General features: G+C 41.9%; 1 protein-coding gene across 1 annotated transcript in view; it reads left to right on the top strand.

The window, feature by feature from the left end:
- Nucleotides 1-23,720, top strand: part of LOC309553892 (zinc metalloproteinase-disintegrin-like VLAIP-B) — a 127,374-nt gene extending 103,654 nt beyond the window's left edge. The window contains exons 21-24 of the mRNA XM_082255378.1: nucleotides 5,126-5,266; nucleotides 8,611-8,670; nucleotides 20,459-20,521; nucleotides 23,537-23,720. Of these exons, the coding sequence (XP_082111504.1) occupies nucleotides 5,126-5,266; nucleotides 8,611-8,670; nucleotides 20,459-20,521; nucleotides 23,537-23,563 (291 nt within the window). The 3' untranslated portion in view covers nucleotides 23,564-23,720. The remainder of the gene's footprint in view (nucleotides 1-5,125; nucleotides 5,267-8,610; nucleotides 8,671-20,458; nucleotides 20,522-23,536) is intronic.
- Nucleotides 23,721-26,932: the final 3,212 nt, after the last annotated feature.

The raw sequence follows: 26,932 nt of genomic DNA, 5'->3' as shown, positions 1-26,932 counted from the left end.
ATGACAATTCTTCAACCTCCCGCGGTGTCAATGCCTGAGGCATGGCGTTAGTAGCCACAAAACGAATGTACTCTTCTGCCAGGTTATGAACAGGTGCAGAAGACTGAGGCAATCTGGAAAGTGCATCTGCCGCATTAGTCGGTCCAGGTCTGTACCGCACTGTAAAGCGATATGGTAACAATCTGAGAACCCATCTCTCAATTCTGGTGGATGGTTTTGAGCGTGGCGAATATATCACTTCCAGAGGCTTGTGGTCTGTGATGATTTCAAAATCAAGGCCGTAGAGATAGGTGTGAAACCTTTCACATCCCCAAACAACAGCCAAAGCTTCTTTCCCGGTCTGAGAATAACGTCTCTCTACATCAGTGAGGGATCTGCTTGCATACTGAATAGGCCTGTAATCGCCTGTGCATTGTCTCTGAACCAAGATGGCGCCTAACCCCACAGGGCTAGCATCGACAATAACTTGGGTGTGTGCAGTAGGATTGAAATAAGCCAAAGTTGTGGCGCAGGTCAGCCGTCTCTTAAGTTCATCAAATGCACCTTGTTCCAAAAAGCCCCACTTCCAAGGGACTGCTTTGCAAGTCAACACTCTCAAAGGTTCACTGACAGTCGCCATATCTGGAATAAACTTGGCACAGTAATTCACTAGCCCAAGAAAACTGCGTACTTCTGCAGGGTTTTCAGGATTTCTGGCATCAGACACAGCTTTAATTTTACAGTCCTCCGGACCAATGCCCCTGTCAGACAGCACATGGCCCATAAAAGTCATTTTATTCATTTGAAATGTGCATTTCTTCTCATTTAATGTTAACCCTTTCTCCTTCAAGCGATTTAGCACTGCACGGAGACGTTCATCGTGCTCCTGTGTGTTTGTTCCCCACACAATTATATCATCAGAAATGTTATGCGTGCCTTCACAACCATGTAGCACTTGCTGAATCACATGTTGATAGGCCTCCGGTGCGGACGATACGCCAAACATCAACCTCTTGTATCTAAAAAGACCTTTATGGCTTGCAAATGTAGTGATGACTCTAGATGCTGGGGTCAATTCAATCTGATGATAACCCCATTTCAAATCCAGTTTACTGAAGACACTTGCCCCATTCATTGCATGTAGAACATCTTCAATAGTGGGAATTGGATGTCTCTCTCTCTGCACAGCTTGGTTAGCACATCTCATGTCCACACAAATCCGAATATCTGTGCCCTTTGGTACAACAACTAACGGCGATACCCACGGAGTGGGCCCTTCCACAGGTTCAATAATGTCAAGGTCTAGCAGCTCTGCCAGTTTGTGCTCAACAGGTGATCTCAGGCTATAAGGAAGTCTGCGTACTGGCTGTGCAATAGGCTTTACATGTGGATCAATGTGAAGCTCCAACTGAAAATCCTTTAATTTTCCAAACCCAGAGAAGCAATCTTTATATTCCTCTTTCAATGCAGAAATAGCAGGAGACACCATATTCACTCTTGCGCTGCCTACATCACGGCCAATCTGTAACACCCCTAGTGCCATTGCGGTTTGACGACCAAGCAGAGGCGACCTTGTGCCATCTACAACATAGAATTCGGTCTGCAATGGAGGACCAGTCTCATGTGTTTGAACAGAGGTATAAAATTTGCCTTTAAGTTGCAGTGGTGTACTGGAGCCATAAGTATAAATCTGTTTAGTGGTGTTACACAATTTAAGGTAATTTTCTCTGCCATTAAGACTGTGCCAAGAAGCCAAGTCCATAACATTGCATGTAGCTCCAGAGTCAATCAACACTGACACATCCGTATTTCCAATCTTAATGGTTAATGTCCCGGCTTGCAGAGAACACAGGGAGAATATAAATTCACAGTCAGGAGCACTCTCTTTATCCTCAGCTATAACATTTACTTGTGCAGATTGTCCTTTGGTTTTGTTATCTCTGGTTGTACTTCTACACACAGCTGCAAAATGACCTCTCTTTCCACAAGCAAAGCACATTTTATTCTGTACCACAGTGCAGTCCTGACTTGTGTGTCCCGCCCTGCCACATTTATTGCAGGTGATATGTAAAGTCCTCTTTGGAAAACTCTCTTTCCTACTCCAGATATTCCTATTATTATAGGTAGGTTTGGAGACTGTATTGACAGATGCAGTGTTCTTGGTTTCAATATGCAGAGCCTGGAGCTCAGACAGTTCAATGGCTCTTGCAATCTCCTGCAGACTAGTAAGTGTGAGACTAGGTTCTCTCAATAATCTCCTCCTGAGGTGCACAGATGTGCATTTCTCTATGACCTGATCTCTGATTATCTCCTCAGTTACAGTCCCAAAATCACAAGACTTTGCCAGATATTTCAGCCTAGTCACATAACTGTCTGTGGTTTCTCCCAGTTCTTGCACAGCCTGTCTAAACTTATATCTTTCATAGGGAATATTTTTCTTTGGCTCAAAGTACTCACTCAGTCTATTCATGGCTGTCTCATAGTCTGAATCTTCCCCTGTTGCTCCCAGGGTTTCAAAAATGTCCTGAACTTGAGGTCCAGCTAGATGCAGCAGCATGGCTCTCTTCTGAGCAGGTGCAGTGACTCCTGTGGCTATAACATAGAGCTGAAATCCCTTCTTCCACTTGTCCCAGCGCTGTGAGAGACTAGTGTGGTCTCCAGACACATCAAACGGTCCGATAGCCGGTAAATCCAGAAAGCTAGCCATCCTCGTCGCCAAAATGTAGTGTATTAACACAGACCAGGCTGTACAGGTTGCTTCTTTATTCACTGCACATCAGCATGCAACCAACTTCAGCCACACCCAGCTCCCAGACATATACATAATTGTAACATTTTGCAGACAGCAACTTAACCCGTTGCTTACCATACTACACCATGTCAGGCTTGAGATCCTCTCACTGATGATGAGTTGTCAGAATCGTTATAGAGGGCAGAGAAGTGCTCCCCTACAACATCACTCCCTCACTGGCTGGATGAGCAAGGTGTCCCTCCCTTGCTGGCAAGGGAGATTCTTTAGTGTTAGGTGGTTGGGTCTCTTTCTTAGGGTTGGTAAAAATGGACAGCTGGGCCATGGTTTTACCATCCCCCAACCTCCCACGCAAACTGTAACATAACAGCTGGACAGGGCTATTCACATGACTTAGGTGGTATTTTAACCACTTCAGCCCTGGAAGTGATCAGGCCATTTTTTGCAATATGGCACTGCGTTACCTCAACGGACAATTGCTTGCTCATGCGACACTGTACCCAAATATAATGTATGTCCTTTTTTCCCACAAATAGTGCTTTCTTTTGGTGGTATCTGATCACCTTTGCAGTTTTTATTTTTTTGCGCTATAAACAAAAAATAAAGAAAATTTTGAAAAAAAAAACAATATTTTTTATTTTCTGCTATAAAACAAATCCAATATAAAAATGTAAAAAATCTAATTTCTTCATCAATTTAGGCCAATATGTATTCTGCTACATATTTTTGGTAAAAAAAAATCCCAATAAGCGTATATTGATTGGTTTGCGTAAAAGATATAGCATCTACAATCTATAGGATTTTTTTATAGATTTTTTTTTTTGTTTTACTAGTAATGGCAGCGATCAACAACCTATAGTGGGACTGCGACATTGTAGCAGACAAATCGGATACTAAGTGACACTTTTGACGCTTTTTTGGGGACCAGTGACACTAGTACAGTAATCAGTGCTAAAGATATATGTGCTGTCATTGTACTAATGACACTGGCAGGGAAGGGGTTAACATCAGGGTCAATCAAAGGATAAATGTGTCCCTAGGGAGTGCTTTCTAACTGTGTGGGGGTGCTTGTACTGTAATATGACAGAGATCTGTGTTCCTGCTTAGCAGAAACACAAGATCTCTGTCTTCACCTGTCAGTGTTTTGCCTTATGTACAAAGGCAGACCGCCGTTCTGTCTGCCTTGAGAACAATCAGTGGGTCCCGGCGGACCTGACCCTAAATGTCTCCTGCTGTGTCCAGACCCGGAAGAAAAAAATCACATACAGGTATGTGATTTTGCGCTAAAAGGCTGCCTGTCGCAGGATATGTACGTGGGGTGGTCCTTAAGCAGTTAAACTTAAACTGAGTGAAAACTTTGACAAGTGCCACTGCTTGTCAAACTCCCCCATTGAGTTCAATGGGGCCGCATAGCAACCAAATGCAATGCATCCGATTGCAGTGTGACATTATAGGGTTAAATCAGGCAGTGAGGAGATTATCCTTATGATCCCAAAAGCGGATCCCAAAATATATGATCTCTCTTCAGAAGGCACCGCACTTCACTGTGAATGTGAAAGAGCCCTCAAGTAAGGTAGTGATGACTTGCTCATCCAGCCAGTGATGGAATGATGCTGTAGAAACAGGGGAGTATTTTCTGTGCTCGCCAAGCCCAGGAGCCAGGGCCTTAAATAGGCTCTGCCTGACCCAAGCTGGCTGCTTGAGTCGCATGGGGCGACAGCATCCATTAGGATAACTCCCCCAGTGACCCAGGAAACCATAGAGGAACCTTGTTCCTCTTGACTTCCTCTTTAACAACAGCACCACTGCAGTTAACGCCACCTGCTGGCAGAAAACAGACCGCACCTGTCTACAGGCTGTCTGCAGAAAACTACAGGTGGGGGGCAGATACAGGACTAATTACCCTGCACAAGGAGAGACAGAAGCAGTGACTGGGTTTTTTTTTCATGCTAGAATGTAGTGCAGGAGTTGGTTCATGCTGGATTATGGCACAGATCTGGAAGAAATACACAAAACACACCATGATTCAAGTAATTATACACTCAGCTTTTGTATTAAGATGATATTTGTTTAGCTCATATTGCAGCTTGAAAAAAATTTTCATTTTGGACTAAGAGCTCTTGAATGAAAAGACTTCCTTTGCCCATAGTGCGTTTACTGCAACGTTTTTTTTTAAAATATTTCATGTATGGTTCCTTGAACTTCAATAGTCACAGTATATATCAGTCAGAAAGCATTGACCAAAGTCATTTTCAGCATATTCTGTATTGATTGATTATTTCAATGTGGTTGGCCACCTATATAGCATTATTTTCCATTCTCAACTGTGCCAACAGTTTAGTCGGAAAGTAAATACACAAAATGCTACATCATAAAATGATCTTGTCTTTTCTCTAGGGGAGTTTTGGTACTGAGGAGGAGCACCCTCCTCTGCCCCCAGCACAGTCTCAGAAGCCTAAGGTATCACCAGTGTTTCCTCCCCAGCCACCATCCCAGTCTCAAAAGCCTCAAATTTACTATGAAAGCACCTCAAAAAAGGTAAGTATCTTCTTATTGACGTATGTACAGTTGCCATAGAATGTTTGTGAGCCCCACAGAATGCCAACTATTTTTGCATCAATGCCTTCCTATAGTGTATGTAAATGCAAACAGTTAACTTCTTATTGTGACCTATTACACCTTGCTGTGCCGCTCAGGCTCTATCGCTGTGGGGTGTGTTTGGATCCTTAGCATCTGCTGATAAAAATGCCGGCATGGGATGAAGCTCATCCCAGCTCCTGCTGTGACTCAAAGAAAGAAAAGGGGGTGATCCCTGTAGCCACCAATCGGTGTGGTCCTATGATCAGTATGAGAGTGGCAACCTCAGCCTGGAATCCAACCAGGCCACGCCCCCAATGCATTTTGCCCCCCCCCCCCCAGAGCTTAATCATGGTGATCATGATTAATCTCCACTGGGCAGGGCAAAACACTTGGGGGCGTGGCCTGGTTAGAGTCCAGGCTGAGGTTGCCACTCTCATACTGATCATAGGACCACACCGATTGGTGGCTACAGGGATCACCCCCTTTTCCTTCTTTAATTAACTCCCTATGTTTGCTATTTTTTTCTGTTAAAAATACTACTGAAATGGTTTTGTTTTAAGTGAAAAAAATTGGTCATATCAAAAATTCTGAGTTGTCCTGTGCAAACTTTCTATGTTTACTAAAGAAGTCTAACACTCCTAGGGTTAGTTAGGGTTAGAATGTAGTCCATTTTTCGGAGTACAGAACGATAAATGTCTGTGTTGCAGATAATAGCATAGAGACCAGGTTTTAATAGTTTAGCAAAAACTGGGCAAGGATGATACCACTCAGTCCTCAAAAATGCTGTGTGTTGTCAGCCCACAACAGGAGCTGAGTGCATTTTGGGCAATTCAGCAGGTGTTTTTCTGTTCTTGAAGGGTCTATAAAGGTAGAGACATAGAGAAATGTGCATGTATTGTAGAAATGTAACGCATGATTTTTTAAAATATTTTGCCCGATATGTACTTTACCTGCTTCCCGACCGCCCACCGCCTTTTTACTGCGGCAGCGCGGCCCTCCTGCGCAAACCGACGCAGACCTACGTCAGTCACGCGCCTGCAGCTAGGGGGCCCCCACTCGGCAGCTGGAAAGCCGATGCATGGGACAAGCAGCTCTGATTGCCGTCTGACACCCGCGATCGCTCCCCGCTGAGAGCTAGAAGGATGGTCAGCTGTTGTAAACACAGCTGACAGTTCTTCTCTATGGAATGATCACAGTTCTATATAGGATCACAGGTCTCTGTGATCATTTCACAAGCCACTCCCCTAGGCTCACATTTAACCCCTTGATCACCCACAATGTTAACCCCTTCCCTTTTTAGCACTGATTACTGTAGTAATGTAGGTGTCCGATTTGTCTGCTGCAATGTTGCAGTCCTGCTAAAAATCGCAGATCGCCGCCATTACTAGTAAAAACCCCCAAAAAAATAAAAATGACATAAATCTTTCCCGTAGTTAGTAGACGCGATAACTTTTGCGGAAACCAATCAAAATACACTTATTGCGATTTTTTTACCAAAAATATGTAGCAGAATACAAATTGGCCTAAAATGTTAAAAAAATGTTGATTTTAAATATATTTTTCTTAGGAATGTTATTTAGCAGAAAATGGAAATTATTGTTTTTTTTTTTTTTTTCAGAATTTCGCAATTTTTTTGTTTATAGCGCAAACAATTAAAATTACAGAGGTGATCAAATACCCCCAAAAGAAAGCTCTATTTGTGGGAATAAAAGGACATAAATTTTATTTGGGTACAGCATCGCACGACCGCGCAATTGTCCGTTAAAGTAATGCAGTGCCAAATCGCAAAATATGGCCTGATCATTAAGGGGGGAAATCTTCCGATCCAGAAGTGGTTAAAGTGGTTGTAAAGGCTCAAGATTTTTTTTTTTTACCTTCATGCATTCTATGTAGAGCTCCCAGATAAGATCCTCCCCCTCTTTTGGCCCCCAAGGACTTGTAGAAAGATAGGCTCACCAGCTGAGCACAGCTGGGACTTCAAGAAACAAGCTTGACCCTCAGCAGGATGGCCAGGCAGCCCTTCTGGTTGGGAACCTTTTCTCCAAGGAAAAAGACCTTGCTCTCTGAGACTCCAACCACCACCTGGGCACACATCCCCAGGGATTGGCTAAAGCTACAAACATATTCAGGCTGCTTATCTGACTCTCTCAGACACGGGTATGTTCTGAAGATCTTGCAGGCTGCAGAGCCCACAGCAGCCCCAAATAATCACACACTGCTCTGCTAACAGTAGAACCACAGCAATAAATTTGCCTAGTCAAACCTAGCACCCTAGCTAGGATAGTGCTACATCAGTAACACACATGGATATTGCAAATTACTTTTAGTTTCATCCTTCATATCATATCATATCATATCATTTTTGGACAGTCTGATGGCCCCAGTGGCGTAGCGTGGGGGGTGCAGGGGGGGCCGGCCGCACCGGGCGCAACATTTGGGGGGGCGCATCCCACGCCAGTGTCACTCTAGCAAACTTTAAAAATTCTTCCTAGCGTGTCACTTCAGCCGCCACCATCTTCAGGCTAAACGATGGCCGGTCGGCGCCCTGTGATTGGGCCAAAATTGTCATGTGCGGCAGCGGGGCTGGCCAGTGGCAGAGCCCCGCCTCGCTTCTGGAGCCTGCCTCGCCGTCTTCTAAGTCAGCCCTGCATGTGCCTCCGTCCCGCCTCCTCTAAGCTTTCACAATCCTCCCCGACCCGCCCCCTGTAAGGGCTCGATGACGCGGTGGTGTCCTCTGTGTAGTGGGCAGTGTAGTGTAGTGTAGTGGGCAGTGTAGTGGTCAGGTAGGAATCAGGTAGGTCATTGTAAGGGTCAGTGTCGTTGACAGGTAGGTCAGTGTAGTGGCCAGTACAGGAATCAGGTATGTTAGCGTAGTGGACTGGTAGGTCAGTATAGGAATCAGGCTGGTCAGTACTATTGTAGGAAGGGACTCAGGGAGTACTAAAAGTCCGCAGGTTAGAGGGGCGCAAATTACTTGCCTTGCCCCGGGCGCTGACAACCCACGCTACGCCACTGGATGGCCCTAGATGCAACCAGGTCCTATTTCATGATGATTTAGGCAGTCAGAATAATAAGGTTTTCTTTATTTAAATCTGTTTACAAAATCCATAAAAAAGACAGAAGATCCAGCAACTATTTTCATATTAACATTGGCTAGAAGGGGTCAGAAATGTTTAGTGATGTAGAAAAGCTGTTTAGCTTGGCATTGGGGTGTCAATAAAAACTGTTACCAAAATGCCCTTATAAAGGAAACCAACAGGATCACACTGTGCATCAATCACTTTCTCTGTTCCTTATCACAGACTTATCTCGGAATCTCCCAGAACCTTGCACAGCCTCCAGCTCAGTCTCAGAAGCCTCAGGTAGTATCCTCTTACAGTATAATAAATTGTGAAAATTTGAAAAATATCTACATATGATATACACTATATTGTCAAAAGTATTGGGACGTCTGACTTTATATGCCCATGAACTTCAATGGCATCCCATTGTTAGTCCATAGGGTTCAATATTGAGTTGGCCCACCCTTTGCAGCTGTAACAGCTTCAACTCTTTTGGGAAGGGTGTGCACAAGGTTTAGGATTGTGTCTATGGGAATGTTTGACCATTCTACCAGAAGTGCATTTGTGAGGTCAGGCACTGATGTTGGACGAGAAGGTCTGGCTCTCAGTCTCCACTCTAATTCATCCCAAAGGTGTTCTCTCGGGGGTCAGGACTCTGTGCAGGACAGACCATACAGCAGTTTAACAGGACAGGTTTCACTCAGAACAGGGCTCGCCATGGTTGACCAAAGAAGTTGAGTGCACGTGCTCAGCGTCATATCCAGAGGTTGTCTTTGGGAAATAGATGTATGAGTGCTGCCAGCATTGCTGCAGAGGTTGATGGGGTGGGAGGTCAACCTGTCAGTGCTCAGACCATACGCCGCACACTGCATCAAATTGGTCTGCATGGCTGTCATTCCAGAAGGAAGCCTCTTCTAAAGATGATTCACAAGAAAGTCTGCAAACAGTTTGCAGAAGACAAGCAGACTAAGGACAGGGTTTACTAGAACCATGTCCTGTGGTCTGATGAGAGCAAGATAAACCTATTTGGTTTCAGATGGTGTCAAGCGTGTCTGGCGGCAACCAGGTGAGGAGTACAAAGAAAAGTGTGTCTTGCCTACAGTCAAGCATGGTGGTGGGAGTGTCATGGTCTGGGGCTGCATGAGTGCTGCCGGCACTTGGGAGCTACAGTTCATTGAGGGAACCATGAAGGCCAACATGTACTGTGACATACTGAAGCAGAGTATAATCCCCTCCCTTTCAGAGGGCAGTATTCTAATATGATAACAAATGCAAACACACCTCCAAGACGACCACTGCCATGCTAAAGAAGCTGAGGGTAAAGGTGATGGACAGGCCAAGCATGTCTCCAGACCTAAACCCTATTGAGCTTCTGTGGGGCATCCTCAAACATAAGGTGGTCCACCAGCTCTGTGATGTCATCATGGAGGAGTGGAAGAGGACTCCAGTGGCAACCTGTGAAGCTTTGGTGAACTTCATGCCCAAGAGTGTTAAGGCAGTGCTGGAAAAAAATGGTGGCCACACAAAATATTGACACTTTGGGCCCAATTTGGATAGGTTCACTTAGGGGGGTACTCACTTTTGCTGCCAGCGGTTTTATTTATTTTGAGGGGACAGCAAATTTACACTGTTATACAAGCTGTACACTCACTACTTTACATTGTAGCAAAGTGTCATTTCTTCAGTGTTGTCACATGAAAAGGTATAATAAAATGTTTACAAAAATGTGAGGGGTGTACTCACTTTTGTGCGATACTGTAGTTCCTGGGGGGGTTCCCTTGGTCTGCCTGTAAAGTGGCACATCTGTACCCTGTATAGAACACCCTGAAGCAAAACTGACATTTATAAGGAAAAAAAAAAAAGACATTTGAATTGATTTTCCGGACTGCAAAAAAAAAAAAATTAAAAAAACATTACCGGCAATTGAAAAATGAAAAAAAAAAACACCTAGTTTTGGTCTTCCCCAATCCATACCAGGCCCTGGAAAAGGGGGAGATGAGCGAGTGCCCCCCTCCTTAATCATAGCAGGCCACATGCCCTCAGAATGGGAAGGTGCTTTGGGTTAGAGCCGAACATCCGGCTGAAAGCATAGAAAATTCAGGAGTTCGGCGAACACCCAAGCAAGCGATGTTTGAGCTAAACTATTGCTTGGCCCGAGCCGTTCGCCAATCCCTAACAACTAATCTAAAACATCAGTTTGACAACACATATACATAAAAAAATGACCCCAAAACCCATCCCTTTGATGTTCCCTTTTGTTTACAGTGTTAGACTGACAGCATTGTTGAAACTGTAAGATCTTTCCTCTCCCAGTTGAGTGCTGCTGTACAGGAAATGACAGGTATATACAAGATGCTCAACGAAAAATTGGCGCAAAAATACAAAAAAAAAATATCCTAAAGTGACATGTGCATAACCAATTACAAATCTATGAAATACATGATGGATATTAATAATAAATTGAAATAAGAAAGTGCATGGTGCAAAAAGATTATTTAATTAAATATGCATAACCTCTATGCATATGATCCTACTGAATGGTGATCAAACTCGCATATCTAAAAAAATTTAGCAAATTATGCTGAGCAATAAAGTGCAACAAGACAAGTCCCAAGAAAAGTCCAATAATGTGCAACAAGAAAAATGTGCAAAAAGTGAAAACTGTGATCAGAGGTAATGTACGCAGTGAGGCACCCTTTGTGCTGCTTCCACCAGTCACCCCCAAAATGACTCACCAGATGGAATAGCTGGTAAAATTATAAACTAGTAGTAGCGCTGTTTTAAATGCGCAGGTTGATCTCCTACTTCACTGGATTCTCCTCAGACAGACAGCCATACGAATTCAGACAGGGATATATCATATATGTAGGATAAAAAATACGCCAACATAGTGTGATTCTGTACAATGTAAACAAATTTTATTTAATAAGAATGCAACTCACATTTTTATAAGTGACATCCCGACACTAAGGATTCTGGCAGAGATGCAGTATTAAAGAACAATTAAGGCAGATCCTCTGTGTGTAAACCGTTCGTCTCCGGCTGCAGTGTAATCAGATGTGGGACAGAGACTGACATGCGCAGTGTGTTACAACTTCCTAGTCCCGCCCAACTAGTTTCGTCTTGTGACGTCTTCACAGAGCTGCAGGACGTTGAAGACAGTGCGCTATATTAAAAAACATTGGCCCATATTACTCCAAAATGACACTTTAAAAAATATACTGCCCATATGTCCCAAATTTGTGTACAGGAAAAATAGGTCTATACGCAGTAGGATTGTGAATACTGTGTTAGATCCTCCGAAACAGATTCATCTGTTTCCTAACATGAAATGTTTTTATAGATGTAAACAATGTAAAGCATGTCGGTCTACAAACAAGGATAAAAAGAAAATCACAGAATTTGAAGCGAACACTACTAAAAAAATAAAATAAAGCATTAAATCGCTGATCACATGTGAGACTACACATGTAGTATACATTTTGGAGTGCCCATGTCATTTACAGTACATAGGGAGAACCACAAGAAAATTGAAGGTACGTATAGGCGAATACTGCAGTAACAGTGGCGGCCCGTGCATAGGGGGCGCCAGGGCGCCGCCCCCCCTACCCCTAAAAAAAAGAAAAAAAAATTACAAAAACTAACAAATAAAGTTTTGAAAAAAAAAATTACAAAACGAACAAAGTTTTGAAAAAAAAAAAATTGTGTTCGCCGCTTCACCGGCCTATGTGGTGGCTATGGGGGAGGGGGGTTACGACCCAGAAGAGGCGCCAATTGGCTGCCTTCTGGGGGCATAACCTGGGCGCAAGTCATTGAGCTTGGACACCCCCACTTTCCTGATATCCTGGCTGTGATTGGTCCAGTCTGCAGCCTGGACCAATCATCATCCAGGACATCCCATGGCCCCATGCTGACCCCACTGACGTTGCGTGCGCCAGTCACGCTGCCGCACCGACTGGAGTGGACACTGGACGCGGTGGACCGGCATTGCAGAGAGTGGAGCGGAGACCGGAGAAGAGGAGAGGGAGAAGCCGCCGTGACTCACAGGGCTCCAGCCTCCAGGTAAGTGCACTGCTCTGTCGGGCACGCACGCATAGCTCTGCATTGGGGGATGTATACTGGTGGTCACTGGCTTCACTGGAGGCACGCACACATAGCTCTGCATTGGGGGACGTATACTGGTGGTCACTGGCTGCATTGGAGGCACGCACCCATAGCTCTGCATTGGGGGATGTATACTGGTGGTCACTAGCTGCACTGGAGGCACGCACGCATAGCTCTGCATTGGGGGACGTATACTGGTGGTCACTGGCTGCACTGGAGGCACGCACGCATAGCTCTGCATTGGGGGACGTATACTGGTGGTCACTGGCTGCACTGGAGGCACGCACGCATAGCTCTGCATTGGGGGACATGTATACTGGTGGTCACTGGCTGCACTGGAGGCACGCACGCATAGCTCTGCATTGGGGAACGTATACTGGTGGTCACTGGCTGCATTGGAGGCACGCACGCATAGTTCTGCATTGGGGGACGTATACTGGTGGTCACTGGCTGCATTGGAGGCACGCACGCATAGCTCTGCATTGGGGGACATGTATACTGGTGGTCACTGGCTGCATTGGAGGCACGCACGCATAGCTCGGCATTGGGGGACGTATACTGGTGGTCACTGGCTGCATTGGAGGCACGCACGCATAGCTCTGCATTGGGGAACATATACTGGTGGTCACTGGCTGCACTGGAGGTACGCACGCATAGCTCTGCATTGGGGGACATGTATACTGGTGGTCACTGGCTGCACTGGAGGCACGCACGCATAGCTCTGCATTGGGGGACATGTATACTGGTGGTCACTGGCTGCACTGGAGGCATGCACGCATAGCTCTGCATTGGGGACATGTACGCTGGTGGTCACTCCATTGGAGGCACGCACGCATATCTCTGCATTGGGGACATGTACACTGGTGGTCGCTGCATTGGAGGCACACACGCATATCTCTGCATTGGGGACATGTACACTGGTGGTCGCTGCATTGGAGGCACACACGCATAGCTCCGCATTGGGGACATGTATACTGGTCACTGCATTGGGGACATGTATGCTGGTCACTACATTGAAAGGGGGCATTTATACTGGTCACTATATTGAAGGGGGCATGTACTGTGGGGTTTGTGCTTGAGTTGTTTGTGCGGGGTTTGTGCCTGAGGGGTTTGTGCTGGGGGGGTCTGTACTGTGGGGTTTGTGCCACTCTCAGTCCATGTATACCATAATAGGATGTCTCTCACAGTATATCCCATAATAGGGCCCCTGTTCCCTATTATGGGATATACTAGTAATGATGGACCCTTTAATATGTGATATATTGGGAGAATTGGTTCACGCAAGCAAAATACAGGGGACAAAATGGGTGGAGTCTATAAGGGGTGGGGCTTCTGAGAAATGGGAGGGGTCAAAATGTAAGGGCGGGGTCTTGCACCCCCCCCCCCCATCTTAAAACTTCACCAGCCGCCACTGTGCAGTAATATAAGAAAAGGCTTTGAAAAACACAGTGTATCTAAACATTTTAAACTAAAACATAATAAAGACCCAAGTGTATTAATGTTTTATGGAATAGATAGAGTGAAAGCAAACTGGAGAGGATCAGATATGATGAAAGAAGTATCAAAAAGAGAAACCCAGTGGGTATACGAAATGGGCACTTTATAACCAAATGGGTTGAATATTGATATAGATCTGAACTGTTTCCTCACCAATTTTTAAAGAAAAAATGTATAGGTCCAAAAAAGATTGAGAATACAATATAAAACACAAATTTAATGAGTGGATGACAGATAATACTATCAATAAGCCAATTTAATTCCCCAAAATTGATTTTTAATATATTTATTTTGATAGAAAATCTTTCCCCTAAATAAAACCATAAGCATCGATTGATACAATATAAGATTATCTAATAAGAATAAGAATGGCAATTAATGGATAAAAATAATAATAAACTTGGAGTCAAATTAGATTGTATTTATAATAATGAATTTGGGATTAGTTTTAGTTCTATATTTTTATTGCTATTTGTATTTATATTTTTTTAAACGATTTTAATAGCCACCAAGAGGGTTTATGATAAGAAGTGTTACATCTGTAGCTAACGTGATAATGTTTCCAGTATAGGAATACACTTATGAGCAGGGATTGTTAATAATCAGAGGAGGAAATAGATGGATAGGCAGATGCCCTGATATAAAATGGCGCAGTGTCTTCAACGTCCTACCGCTCCTTGAAGACGTCACAAGATGAAACTAGTTGGGCGGGACCAGGACGTTGGAACACACTGCGCATGTCAGTCTCTGTCCCACGGCTGATTACACCGCAGCCGTAGACAAACGGTTTACACACACAGGATCTGCCTTAATTGTTTCTTTAATACTGCAGAATAATTCTGCCAGAATCCTTAGTGTCGGGATGACACTTATGAAATGTGAGTTGCATTCTTATTAAATAAAAGTTGTTTACATTGTACGGAATCACACTATGTTGGCTTATTCTTTATCCTACATATATGATATATCCCTGTCTCAATTCATATGGCTGTCTGTCTGAGGAGGATCCAGTGAAGTGGGAGATCAACCTGCACATTTAAAACAGCACTACTGCTGGTTTATAATTTTACCAGCTATTCCATCTGGTGAGTCATTTTGGGGGTGACTGGTGGAAGCAGCACAAAGGGTGCCTCACTGCGTACATTACCTCTGAAGATTCATCACAGTTTGCACTTTTTGCACATTTTTCTTGTTGCACATTATTGGACTTTTCTTGGTGCTTATATGGATCACTAATAATTTAAAATTTTATTTATATTGATGGACAATTTTTGTATGATTTTAGTATTTGATCTTGTTATTACTTGTTGTTAATTTATTCAGCGTGTTTGCACAAATTAGCACATATAATTTAGTGTGATTGCACAGATCAGCACACAGAATTTGGTCAGCCTAATTTGCACATTTTATTTAGATATGCATGTTTGATCACCATTCAGTATGATCACATGCATAGAGGTTATGCATATTTAATTAATTAATCTTTTTGCACTGTGCACTTTCTTATTTAAATTTATTATTAATATCCATCATGTATTTCCTAGCTTTATAATTGGCTATGCACATGTCACTTTAGGATATTTATTATTTAGTATTTTTGCGCTGATTTTTACATCTGTTGTTCATCCTATTGCTGCATCCCCTTGCAGTCAATTGGCAGCAATTGTACGCTTACTCGCTCTCAAGATAGCCCTAGATTTTCCTGGCGCTTGCTCCAAATAACTTCAATATACATGATGCTGTTTGTTCACTAAGGTTGTCTAACAAACCTCTGAAGGTTTCACAGAACAGCTGTATTTATACTGAGAATAAATTACACACCGGTGGACTCTATTTACTAATTAGGTGACTTCAGAGAACAATTGGTTCCACTTGATTTTAGGTAGGAGTATAAGAGTAATGCCTCGTACACACGCAACGATTATCGGCCGACCGATCGGCCGTCTTTTGTCCAGTGTTGTTGTGTTGGTTGAAATGTGCTCTAGACTGCACACGAATTTTCTCGGCCAACAAAAACCAACTTCAGAAGTGATGTCATGTGCTGGTTAACTTTCCGTGTGTTTTTTCTTCTCTGAGCATGCCCAGTCTTGCTCATCTGAGTTTTGTCTGCCGAAATCTGTACTGACTGATGGAAAATTGGCCGTTGTGTTGACGGCCAACAAAAATTTTATAGCATGCACACCAGATTTTGTTCGGCCGAAAAGTTGGAGTCGATTGTCGGAAGCATCATACTAACAAGCCGAAAATCGGCCGATCGGACGTTGGCCGAAAATTCACGGCCAACAATCGTTGCGTGTGTACGAGGCATAAGGGGGGCTGAATACAAATGCAAGCCACACTTTTCTGAGTGAAATATTTGAAAACCATGTATCATTTTCCTTCCACTTCACAATTATGTGCCACTTTGTGTTGGTCTATCACATAAAATCCCAATAAAATACATTTATGTTTTTGGTTGTAACAAGACAAAATGTGAATGAATACTTTTTAAAGGCACTGTAATAAAAATACAGATTTGGTTTCTTAAACTAGCTGTAAATTAATATGCATTTAATTATTTTAGACAATATGGACAATATATAATTGGAAATAACCTTTGCTACCTGGGGCAAGTTTTAACTTTTTATATTAACATGTTAAAATCAGCATTTATTTGCTAGTGAATTATTTCAATATTTGTGCAGTTGTTTATAAAACACAAATTTCCAGGTAAAATTACACTGAAATGAATTTTAGTGCACACAATTACAATATAATACTCAAAACAAAAATTATGTTGAAGAAGAAAATAGATACCAAACATGCCAAGATATAAAAAGGACTGTGTCAGTGGGGTCTGAGCAAACTTAAGATTCATGGCAGAACAGGGAGCACATCATATTTAGCGGCTCCAGCGGGTTCAAGTGCTACACCACTGCCAAAAATAACTTCCCAGTTTAAAGGGAACTGACCAGAGCATATTCAGAGCATATTAATTTATAGGAAACTTTTCTCTTGTCTGTTCCCAGAGACTCATCATCACCATGTCTCTTGCATAACACATGGAAGCTAAAGCCAGACTGTCAATCACAGCTCACATGAAACCTTTGTAAATCCTACTACAGCCACTGCTCTTTGGATATGTTGCCATAAAGAGGAAGTGGTTAGAGAGAGAGAGCTAAGGGCTTTGCTACTGACACAGGACAAAAAGTCAAAATGTTTAAATCAGTAACAGTGTTGTTTAGTCTGCTAAGGCTGAATATTTTGGGGAAACAAAGAGTACAGTTGAAACAGCTGATGGAGCAGATTATGAAGACACTAGGGATGATTGAACTTCTGAAAAGTTCGGTTCGGCCAGAACATCCGAACTACCCGAAAGTTCGGCCCGGATTTCAGAACCCCATTGAAATCAATGGGACCCGAACTTCGGTAATCAAAAAACACCATTTTAAAGCCCTAAAACCCAATAAATGCCCCCAAAAAGTGCCTAGGGTTCTGGGTCATGCCCCAGGGACTATTAATCACACAAAAAAAAGTTCTTAAAAATTGTAATTTTTGATAGAGAGCCAATTATTGAAAAAAAAAAAAGAGAGATTTTTTGAATTTGGATTTAGTATCTGGGGGGTCTAAAAAGTGTACCTGTGAAATTCCAGCTCTGTAGCATGTCCAGAACCAGAAAAAAAGAGATCGTTTGTATTTTGTCACTTTCAGAGCACCAATATGGCTCCGCTCCCGTCAGCATTTTTTTTTTTTTGCTGCAGGCGTTAATAGTGCTTTTTTGAGGACATGTTTGGAGTCAGGCATGACATCTTAACATGTCTATAGGGGTATATATACATACACCCATGTCTGTATATATACACCTGCACATATATAGGTGTTAAAGGAGCAGAACACTATACTTTTGCTAATGAAATCATTTGCACTAATATGGTTACGTTCCCAACACCTATATATGTGTGAGTGTAATATACATATCAGTGTGTGTGTATATATACCCCTATATAGAAGTTCAGATGTTTTGCCTGCCTCCAAAGAACCCAAAAAAATGCCTGCAATGCCTGGCATTTTTTTGGGCATTTTTTTTGGTTCTTTGGAGGCAGGCAAAACATCTGAACTTCTGTATAGGGGTATATATATACACACACACTGATATGTATATTACACTTACACATATATAGGTGTTGGGAGCGTAACCATATTAGTGCAAATGATTTCATTAGCAAAAGTATAGTGTTCTGCTCCTTTAACACCTATATATGTGTATGGGTATATATACATATAAGTGTGTGTTTTTATATACCCCTATACAGAAGTTCAGATGTTTTGCCTGCCTCCAAAGAACCCAAAAAAATGCCCAAAAAAATGCCAGCGCCAAAAAAAAATGCCCAGGTTTGTTCTTGCAGGCATTTTTTTTGGGTTCTTTGGAGGCAGGCATGACATCTGAACTTCTGTATAGTGGTATATATATACACACCTACACATATATAGGTGTGAAAGTAGCACAACACTATACTTTTGCTAATGAAATAATTTGCACTAATATGGCTAGGCTCCTAACACACTTATATATGTGTAAGTGTAATATACATATCAGTGTGTGTGTATATATATATATACCCCTATACAGAAGTTCAGATGTTTTGCCTGCCTCCAAAGAACCAAAAAAAATGCCCAAAAAAATGCCAGCGCCAAAAAAAAAAAAATGCCCAGGTTTGTTCTTGCAGGCATTTTTTTGGGCATTTTTTTTGGGGTTCCTTGGAGGCAGGCAAAAAATCTGAACTTCTGTATAGGGGTATATATACATACACACACACTGATATGTATATTACACTTACACAAATATAGGTGTTGGGAGCGTAACCATATTAGTGCAAATGATTTCATTAGCAAAAGTATAGTGTTCTGTTCCTTTAACACCTATATATGTGCAGGTGCATATATACAGACATGGGTGTGAATATATACCCCTACAGACATGTTCAGATGTCATGCCTGACTCCAAACATGTCCTCAAAAAAGCACTAGCAACCCCTGCAGCATAAAGAATGCTGACGGGAGCGAAGCCATTTTACTGCTCTGAAGTGACACAAGAGAAACAATCTTTTCTCTATAGCGGTCACCCTGCTATTGAAGGTTTTTGCCACCCTGCCATAGCAATCAGAGTCAGTTAACCCTACACTACACTACGGTCCCCTTACACTTAACACTTTCCCTACAGAAACTAAATTATTAAAGCTAACTAAAGTGAAAAATAGCTGTCATGGACTTGCAATAGAGATTGGCAAGCTTACCTGTACCTTCATGTCTGTATTAGAGGTCAGACTGCATTTCTGGATCCTTTTTATCACCTATACTTCCTGTTCCTGCCCCGCCCAGGTCTTCACAGGAAGTCTATATTAACCAACGCACTGCAGGCCTGCTTTGCTGTTCAACAGTATTAGTTTCCTGTTCCTGTTTGCCGTGTGCTTGAAATTACTACTCTGTGTACCGACTTTGGCTTGTCCCTGACTATCCCTGTTTGCCTGTTATCCTGACCTTTGGCCTGTCTATTGACTACCCTTGTCTGCCTGTTACCCCGACCTTGGCTTGCCCTTCACCATTCTGTGTGTCCTGAGTGGCTGCTTCCCTTCACTCCCTAAGGAGCGTGACCTGGGGGACCCCAGGGGCCGCGACCTGGGCCCAGCTGCAGCGAAGTCCATCCTCACCACTAGAGGCACTGGTGAACACCTGCTGGGTCTTAGACTCCGCGCCCTGGGGAATCTTGAGTTCACGTTCTGGTCCATCCGCAGCAGTCTGCTATAGGGTTCACTACCTTGCGCTGCGCCCCTGCCTCCAACAGGGTGCAGTTGTCACCTGGCCACAGGTGACCTGACAATAGCACCCTAACTAGACTAGATATCCCTTTCCTCACACTAAAAATTGCTAAATGACACTTTGTAACACATTTTAACAGAAGTAACAGAACATCATTCCATTCTCTTTCATGTCCCTGTATGAGAATGCTAGGAATTTGGCGGGGGCTATCTTATATACTGGGGGGCGTATTCACTAATGATTGGACTATGGACCCCCTAGTCACTCCAATCACATTCCTAGCATTCTCCTGCCCCCTCAATTGGCTTTTACTGATGGTTCTGGTCCAATCACGGGCTTTTAAAGCCCATTTTCTGAACCATTGCATTTTGGTCGGTTCTGGTTGCCAAATTCCGAACTTTTTGGGCAAAAAGTTCTAAATTCGGCCGAACCTCGAACAGCCAATGTTTGGGTCGAACCGATGGTCGACCCGAACCGTTCGATCATCCCTAGAAGACACCACCATGTTTGCATGCTCATGAAATAAAAGGGTTCCCTTTAAAAAGTCACCATGAAAATTCAGCTGCCCCCAACCCATTGATATTCACCTTCACTTCCCTGCTGTTAGCTCCACTCTGACTTTCCCTTTATCCTATTGTTATGGATTGTTATTCAATTTTAACTACTTTAACTTTTTTTTCTTCAATTGTAGATATGTCAGAGACCAACTGCTCCTCCTGCACCCAGACCATCGCAAACCATTGCTCCACCACAGGTAATGTGTAAATATAAAATATTGTGTGGAATGACAAACACAGAAATGTGTCCAGGAGCATAATGCAAGAAGCAATGATGTTCTACAGTCCATCACAAAGAAAAAAACATAATAATGAAAAATGAAGATATTTTATTATTTAAAGTAAATCTTACCTGAATAGCATTTTTTTTTTTGGCTAAAGCACCATGTGCTAAGACAATTGCCATTTAAAAAAAAAAAAAATACTTGTTTTCTTCTTTTTTCATGTTAGTTGCATATCAGTCCTGCCTATCTCCTGCAGCCACTTTTTGTTTATATACATTCATTCATTCCAGCACTGACTGCATGACTTTTCTCAGGGTGGGTTTCCTAATGGTGACAAAAGTGGGCCACGCCTGTCTACTGTGTGTTGGAATTGCCACTTTTAGTCTGCATTGGAAGCCTGTGTGACAGGGTGACAATGCAGGAGTACAGCTGGTAGATAATAACAGTGTGTTCACAGAATTTTTTTTTACAAAGTATGAACTGGGATATTTTGGGCACCAATTAAACACAAATATAGTTTGTGTTTTTCATTACTTTATTGAAACTTGAATACAAAATTCCCATAAAAAGGTATCGGCTTTATCATATTAATCAGCCATATATCAGCTGATAAATCTGTAGGGCCACAGTTGGCCAGATATTTTTCTTACATCAAAACCTCCCAACATACAAATGTTACAGTATAAAGTTTTACAATGGTCAAATCTCGACGTGTTTCGATTTAGAAAAATTTTCTTTAGGAAAAGAGGTGGTTGATCTGAAATACAGTTGTAAAAATGAAAAGAACCTGTTCATATTAAATAAACAATTAGCTATCTATGGTTTCTTAAAGCAGAGCTCAAGTCTCTTAAGGGAAAATTAAAAGTCAGCAGCTACAAAAACTGTAGCTGCTAACTTTTAATAAACACACACTCACCTGTCCTGGGATCCAGAGGCTTACCCAGCCATTTTCTCCCTTTGTCCTCCCTCACCAGCATCTTTACTATTGGCACCCGGCTGTGACAGCTTGCAGCTTCACAGCCGGTTGCCCACTGCACATGTGCGAGCGGCGCTGGGCTCTGTGACTGGTCCCGCAATCTTCTTTGACCTGTCATGTGTCCCAGAAGACTTTGGGAGGGGGGAGGGAAGGAGAACTTCTGCCTCCGATCCCCTAGGCCAGTGATGATGAACCTTGACACCCTAGCTGTTTTGGAACTACATTTCCCATGATGGTCCAACTACACTGCAGGGTACTTGAGCATCATAGGAAAGGTAGTTCCAAAACATCTGGAGTTCCAAGGTTCGCCATCAATGCCCTAGGCAATCAGAGCAGAAGTAGAAGCGGGTACCTGTCAAAATCGGGTACCGGCTTCCCCCTTCCTTCCCAAAAGCTCCATTTCAAAAACAGGAGCAGAGGAGGAGGCCTTAAAACAGAAATTTCCTTTTTGGGTGGAGCTTCGCTTTAACAATGTACATGAGCAACTTACATCAAGCTTTATTAGAACAGCAGGTATTATCAGCTGACCACTATTAAATGTTTATAAACCACAGACCACCCCCACAGAGTAGAAAGCTAGGGAGCACAATGGTGCAAGGATACTGGCTAGATGAAATCCACAGTGAAATATATATATTAAATGGTTTGATTGTTCAAAATGAAGCAGAAAAAGCAAAGTCCCTATTCTCAGTGTAAGAAGAGAGCATAAAACAAGGAAAAGACCAGTTGGGCATCAAAGACTAAAATTATGAAGTAGTGCTGTATACAGAAATTCCCTGGATTACCTGGAAAATATACAGATAGTCATCAAATCAGGGTATATGGTCTACAAGGTAGGTTAGAAACAGTATATAAGTATATATCTCTATGTATATGAAGGTTATTGTATTGCTCTGTATATATTAAAATTGAAATACGAAAAAGATAAATATTGCCCTGCTTGGTACAAGCAAAGTCTTACCTAATTGTCAGACCAAAAAAAAATCAATACCGCATCTTTGTAATTGCTAAGGCATATCTCAAAAGGCTCAGAGAAGTCAGATAAGGTGAAGGTGGGCCACCATTTTATATGCCCAGTCCTAAGGCCAAACCAAGAAAGAGACACGAAAAATGATGAAGTCATACAAAAAATATTCTCCAAAAGTACAAAGGAGCCCTATAACAGGAAGCATATTAACAAGGACATTTATGGTAGGATCAACAGGTATTATTTTAATGAAAGCTGCAGATTTAAAAATATTTAAAGCTACTTGAAATTACATTAACATGTAAAGTTTATATTAAAAAAAGTTTAGTGAGTGGGTTTACATATATTTTAAAAGAAAAAAAATATGTATATTTACATTTTACTTTTATTCAAGTTATTATGCATTGCATTTTAATATTCCAAGAGTGCCATGAAAGACAGAAAAGTCAGAAAAGCAGCCATCCACCTCAATCTCAAAATAATGCAAACATTTCCAACTCATGTTCACACAGCCTCACACAAAGTTAATTAGCAAGGCAGTAGCAACAGTGGGTTCTATCAAGCTTACAGTAAAGAGGCACAGGTTTGCTAAAGCTCTGTCATACCAAGAATAGAAGCTCATAGTGTGCATTGAAATTAGAGTAAGCAATTTCAGTATGTGAGAGGAATTGGTACAACTGTGCAAGACTGAAGGTAAGGCTGGAGTTCAGATTTAAGTCAACCATTCAAGTTATTGTGCATTCCACCCCATCTAATAATGTGAAAATTGTTATAAAGGTTGTATATATCCAACTCCATTTTTTTGAGGTTACATTCAGCCAGATCTGACTTACCAGGTTTTGGGGGAGAGTAAATAATCTAGATTTGTATTTTACGTGGTCTCACAAAGGAAGAGCTCCCCCTCTTTGTCTTCCAAGCAGTTGGTCATATTGTCCACACTAGATCCAATGTTCTTCTATAATATATAGACTTATTCATAAACAAACCACATTAAATGATGCAGCTTTGTATCCTCAATCCTTTATGATTCTCTCTGTTGTTTCAGACTATGAAACCCAATTACAGAAGATAACAAAAGAAGACACAATATGTTATATGATTTTTGTGTATAGCTCCTCTATATTTACCTATACTGTTCACTCTTCATACTTCTAAAAACCTGTCACCAGTGGTTTGCGAACTATCCACTAATACTTTTTCTTAAAATGTTTAATATTTTTATTAAAGCTTATTTTTTTTTATGAATAAACTAGTTTATTTAATCTGCTTCTCCTTTATCTTAACGTGTACCTGTGATTTGGGTTGATTTCCTAAAGGATTTTTTTTTTTTTTTTTTTTATCACTTAAACTTTTCAATCAAGTGCAAAACTGATTTTTTTTTTTTTTTTTTTATTCTGCACATAATTGGATGTTGAAAGTGAAAATGTGTGCAGGGAAACTCAGCAAAACATGGAATTACTAAATATGCATGACAATGCACGAGAAAACGCAAACACATACCTTGTTGCGCATAATAACACATAATGGCATGCATTTTCACAATACAAAGGATACATTTTAAAAGCAGTGAATCTGGCATTTAACAAACATTTCCTGCAGGTGACTTGTCCCAGTACATGTGTTTTTTTAAATGACAATAATTTATTTACCACCAGTGGATGCTTGGTGAAAGTCCCATTTACTGCTTTATAAATTTACTCTCTTTAGAGTTTAATAATCTATTTAGATTTTTAGCTTGTCAGCAACTTAAAAGAGGTGCTGCAGTGAGGAAATATCATGTACTAAGTATTGTCTCATCCTCTTTAACCACTTCAATACTGGGCACTTTCACCCTCTTCCTGCCAAGGCCAATTTTAGGCTGTCAGCCCTGTCAAACTTTGAATGACAATTGAGCAGCCATGAAACGCTGCGCCCATATGACATTTTATCATTTTTTTCCACACAAATAGAGCTTTCTTTCGGTAGTATTTAATCACCACTGGATTTTTAGTTTTATAAATGGAAAAAAAAATGAAATTTTGAAAGAAAAAATTTGTTTTTTTTCATTTCTGTTATAAAATTTGCAAATAAATAATATTTTTTCTTAAATTTAAACCAAAATGTTTTCTGCTACATTTCTTTGGTGAAAATAACCCAAATCACTGTATATTATTTTGTCTGTAGGAAATTTATAGAGTCCACAAACTATGGTATATACAGTGGGGAAAATAATTATTTGATCCCCTAAAGATTTTGTAGGTTTGTCCACTTACAAAAAAAAATGAAGGGTCTATAATTTTTATCATAGGTGTATTTTAAACGATAGCGACAGAATATCAACCAAAAACCCAGAAAAAAAAAACCACATGATACAAATGTTATAAATTGAGTTTCAGTTCAGTGAGTAAAATAAGTATTTGATCCCCAAGCAAAACATGACTTAATACTTGGTAGAGAAACCTTTGTTGGCAAGCACTGAGTGAGGTAAGATGTTTCTTGTAGTTGGTGACCAGGTTTGCACACATCTCAGGAGATATTTTGGCCCACTCTTTTTTTACAGATCTTCTCCTAAGGTTTCTTGACTGTCGCTTGGCAACTCGAAATTTCAGCTCCCTCCATACATTTTCTATAGGATTAAGGTCTGGAGACTCCCTAGGCCACTCTATGCCCTAATGTGCTTCATCTTGAGCCACTCCTTTGTTGCCTTTGCAGTATGATTTGGATCATTGTTATGCTAAAAGACCCATCCACTACCCTTCTTTGGTGTTCTGGCTGAGGGAAGAAAGTTCTCATCCAAGATTTTACAATACATGGCCCCATCCATTGGCCCCTCAATGCAGCAAAGTCAGTTTGTACCTTTAGCAGTGAAACAGCCCCAAAGCATTTTGTTTTTACCTCTGTGCTTGACTGTAGCGATGGTGTTCTTAGGGTCATAGTCCGCATTTTTCTTCCTCCCAACATGGCAAGTTCCCCTCCTCAAGAAGGCACATGTACAGTCATGCCATTGAACATCTAAATTATTCAGAGAAGGATTGGAAGAAAGTGCTGTGGTCAGATGAGACCAAAATCTAGCTCATTGGCATTAACTCGACTTGCCGTGTTGGAGGCCCTTCATTTCTTTGTAAGTGGGCAAACTTACACAATCTGCAAGGGATCAAATATTTATTTTCCCCACTGTATATCTGAAAATTGATTAGTCTTGATGTACTGATGTCCTATCTCATTTCTTAAGGCCCGAAAATGCCAGTACAGTCCCTAGGTCCTCTTTTTGGAAAGTAGGCATCACAAGTTATTTAGTAAGAGGCATGGCGAGTTTTTTGAAGTTGTATTTTTTGGTCACAATTTATTATTATTTTTTCTTTTTTACATACTGTCACCAGTGCAGTACAGTGTCATCATATAATTGGTGTTGTGGTGATCAGGGACACTGAACTGACTGGTGACAGTATGTAAAAAAAAGAAAACATTTTTTAAAAAGAATAAATTATCTGTCGTATTTTCTTTTAGAAGAAGTAGACACATCCAAATAGCTTCAGGTCTTTTCAACTCACAGTCTTGCCGGGGCAACCACCTCTGCCCCCTGCATTGCAAGCACTCTAATTCCCTATATGTTCATTAATAGTAATGGTGATTGGATTTTGCATGTACAGAACATGTGCCAATGTCTTGGTGCACACGTAAATGCCCTGGTGTCTTGGCATGAATGTGCAGCACATGTCCCGATGTCCCAGTGTGCATGTACAGTATATACAATATCAGTGGCAGCTGGTGCATGATAATTTGGGGCGGCTGCAGATCCACCACCCCCCCCCCCCAGCAGAACGGACGGCGGACGGCAAATAACCCCCCTCAGCGGGACGGACGGATGGCCAATACACCATCCCCCCAGCAGGACGGCCAGCGGAACGGAGCCAGCATTCTTACCTCCTCTGGCCATGCATCTCCTCCCCCTTCCTGGCCAATGGCCAGTAAAATTGCTTCTCTTTTCAGGCAATAAGGAAAGGGGTCTCACGACCCATTCCCTGATTGGCTAGGAGGAGAGTCAGTGTGATAATAGGGAATATTTATTTGCAATTGTCATACAACTGGGTGGGCTCAGGGTGCAGTGCTCTGCGCCCAAGCCCACCCTTTTTTGAAGCCTATTAGAGCCTCTGGCTCTAATCAGGTGCTTAAAAAAAAAAAAAAAACCCTATTGGAATCCATGCATCCGGTGCCCTGCATGTAGATTAGGGGGCCAGATGCATCGATGGTGGGGCGGCACCCCTGCGCCCCCAACGGACGGGCTGCCACTGTACAGTATGCTGGTATGACCATAATGTATTAGTCCGTAAGCTTCTGTTAGCAAGGATGGGACTGATGTGTTTCTACAATCTCTGTGAGTCCTTGTACAATGTCAGCAATATATAAAACAGGAAAAAATATGTAAAAGTAAAAATAAACAGAAAATTCCTATCATACTTAC

Source organism: Pelophylax lessonae (assembly GCF_965119305.1).
Source record: "Pelophylax lessonae genome assembly, chromosome: 4".
NCBI classification, from domain to species: Eukaryota; Metazoa; Chordata; class Amphibia; order Anura; family Ranidae; genus Pelophylax; species Pelophylax lessonae.
Note: the sequence above shows the minus strand (reverse complement) of the source record. Positions and strands in the feature narration are given on the sequence as shown.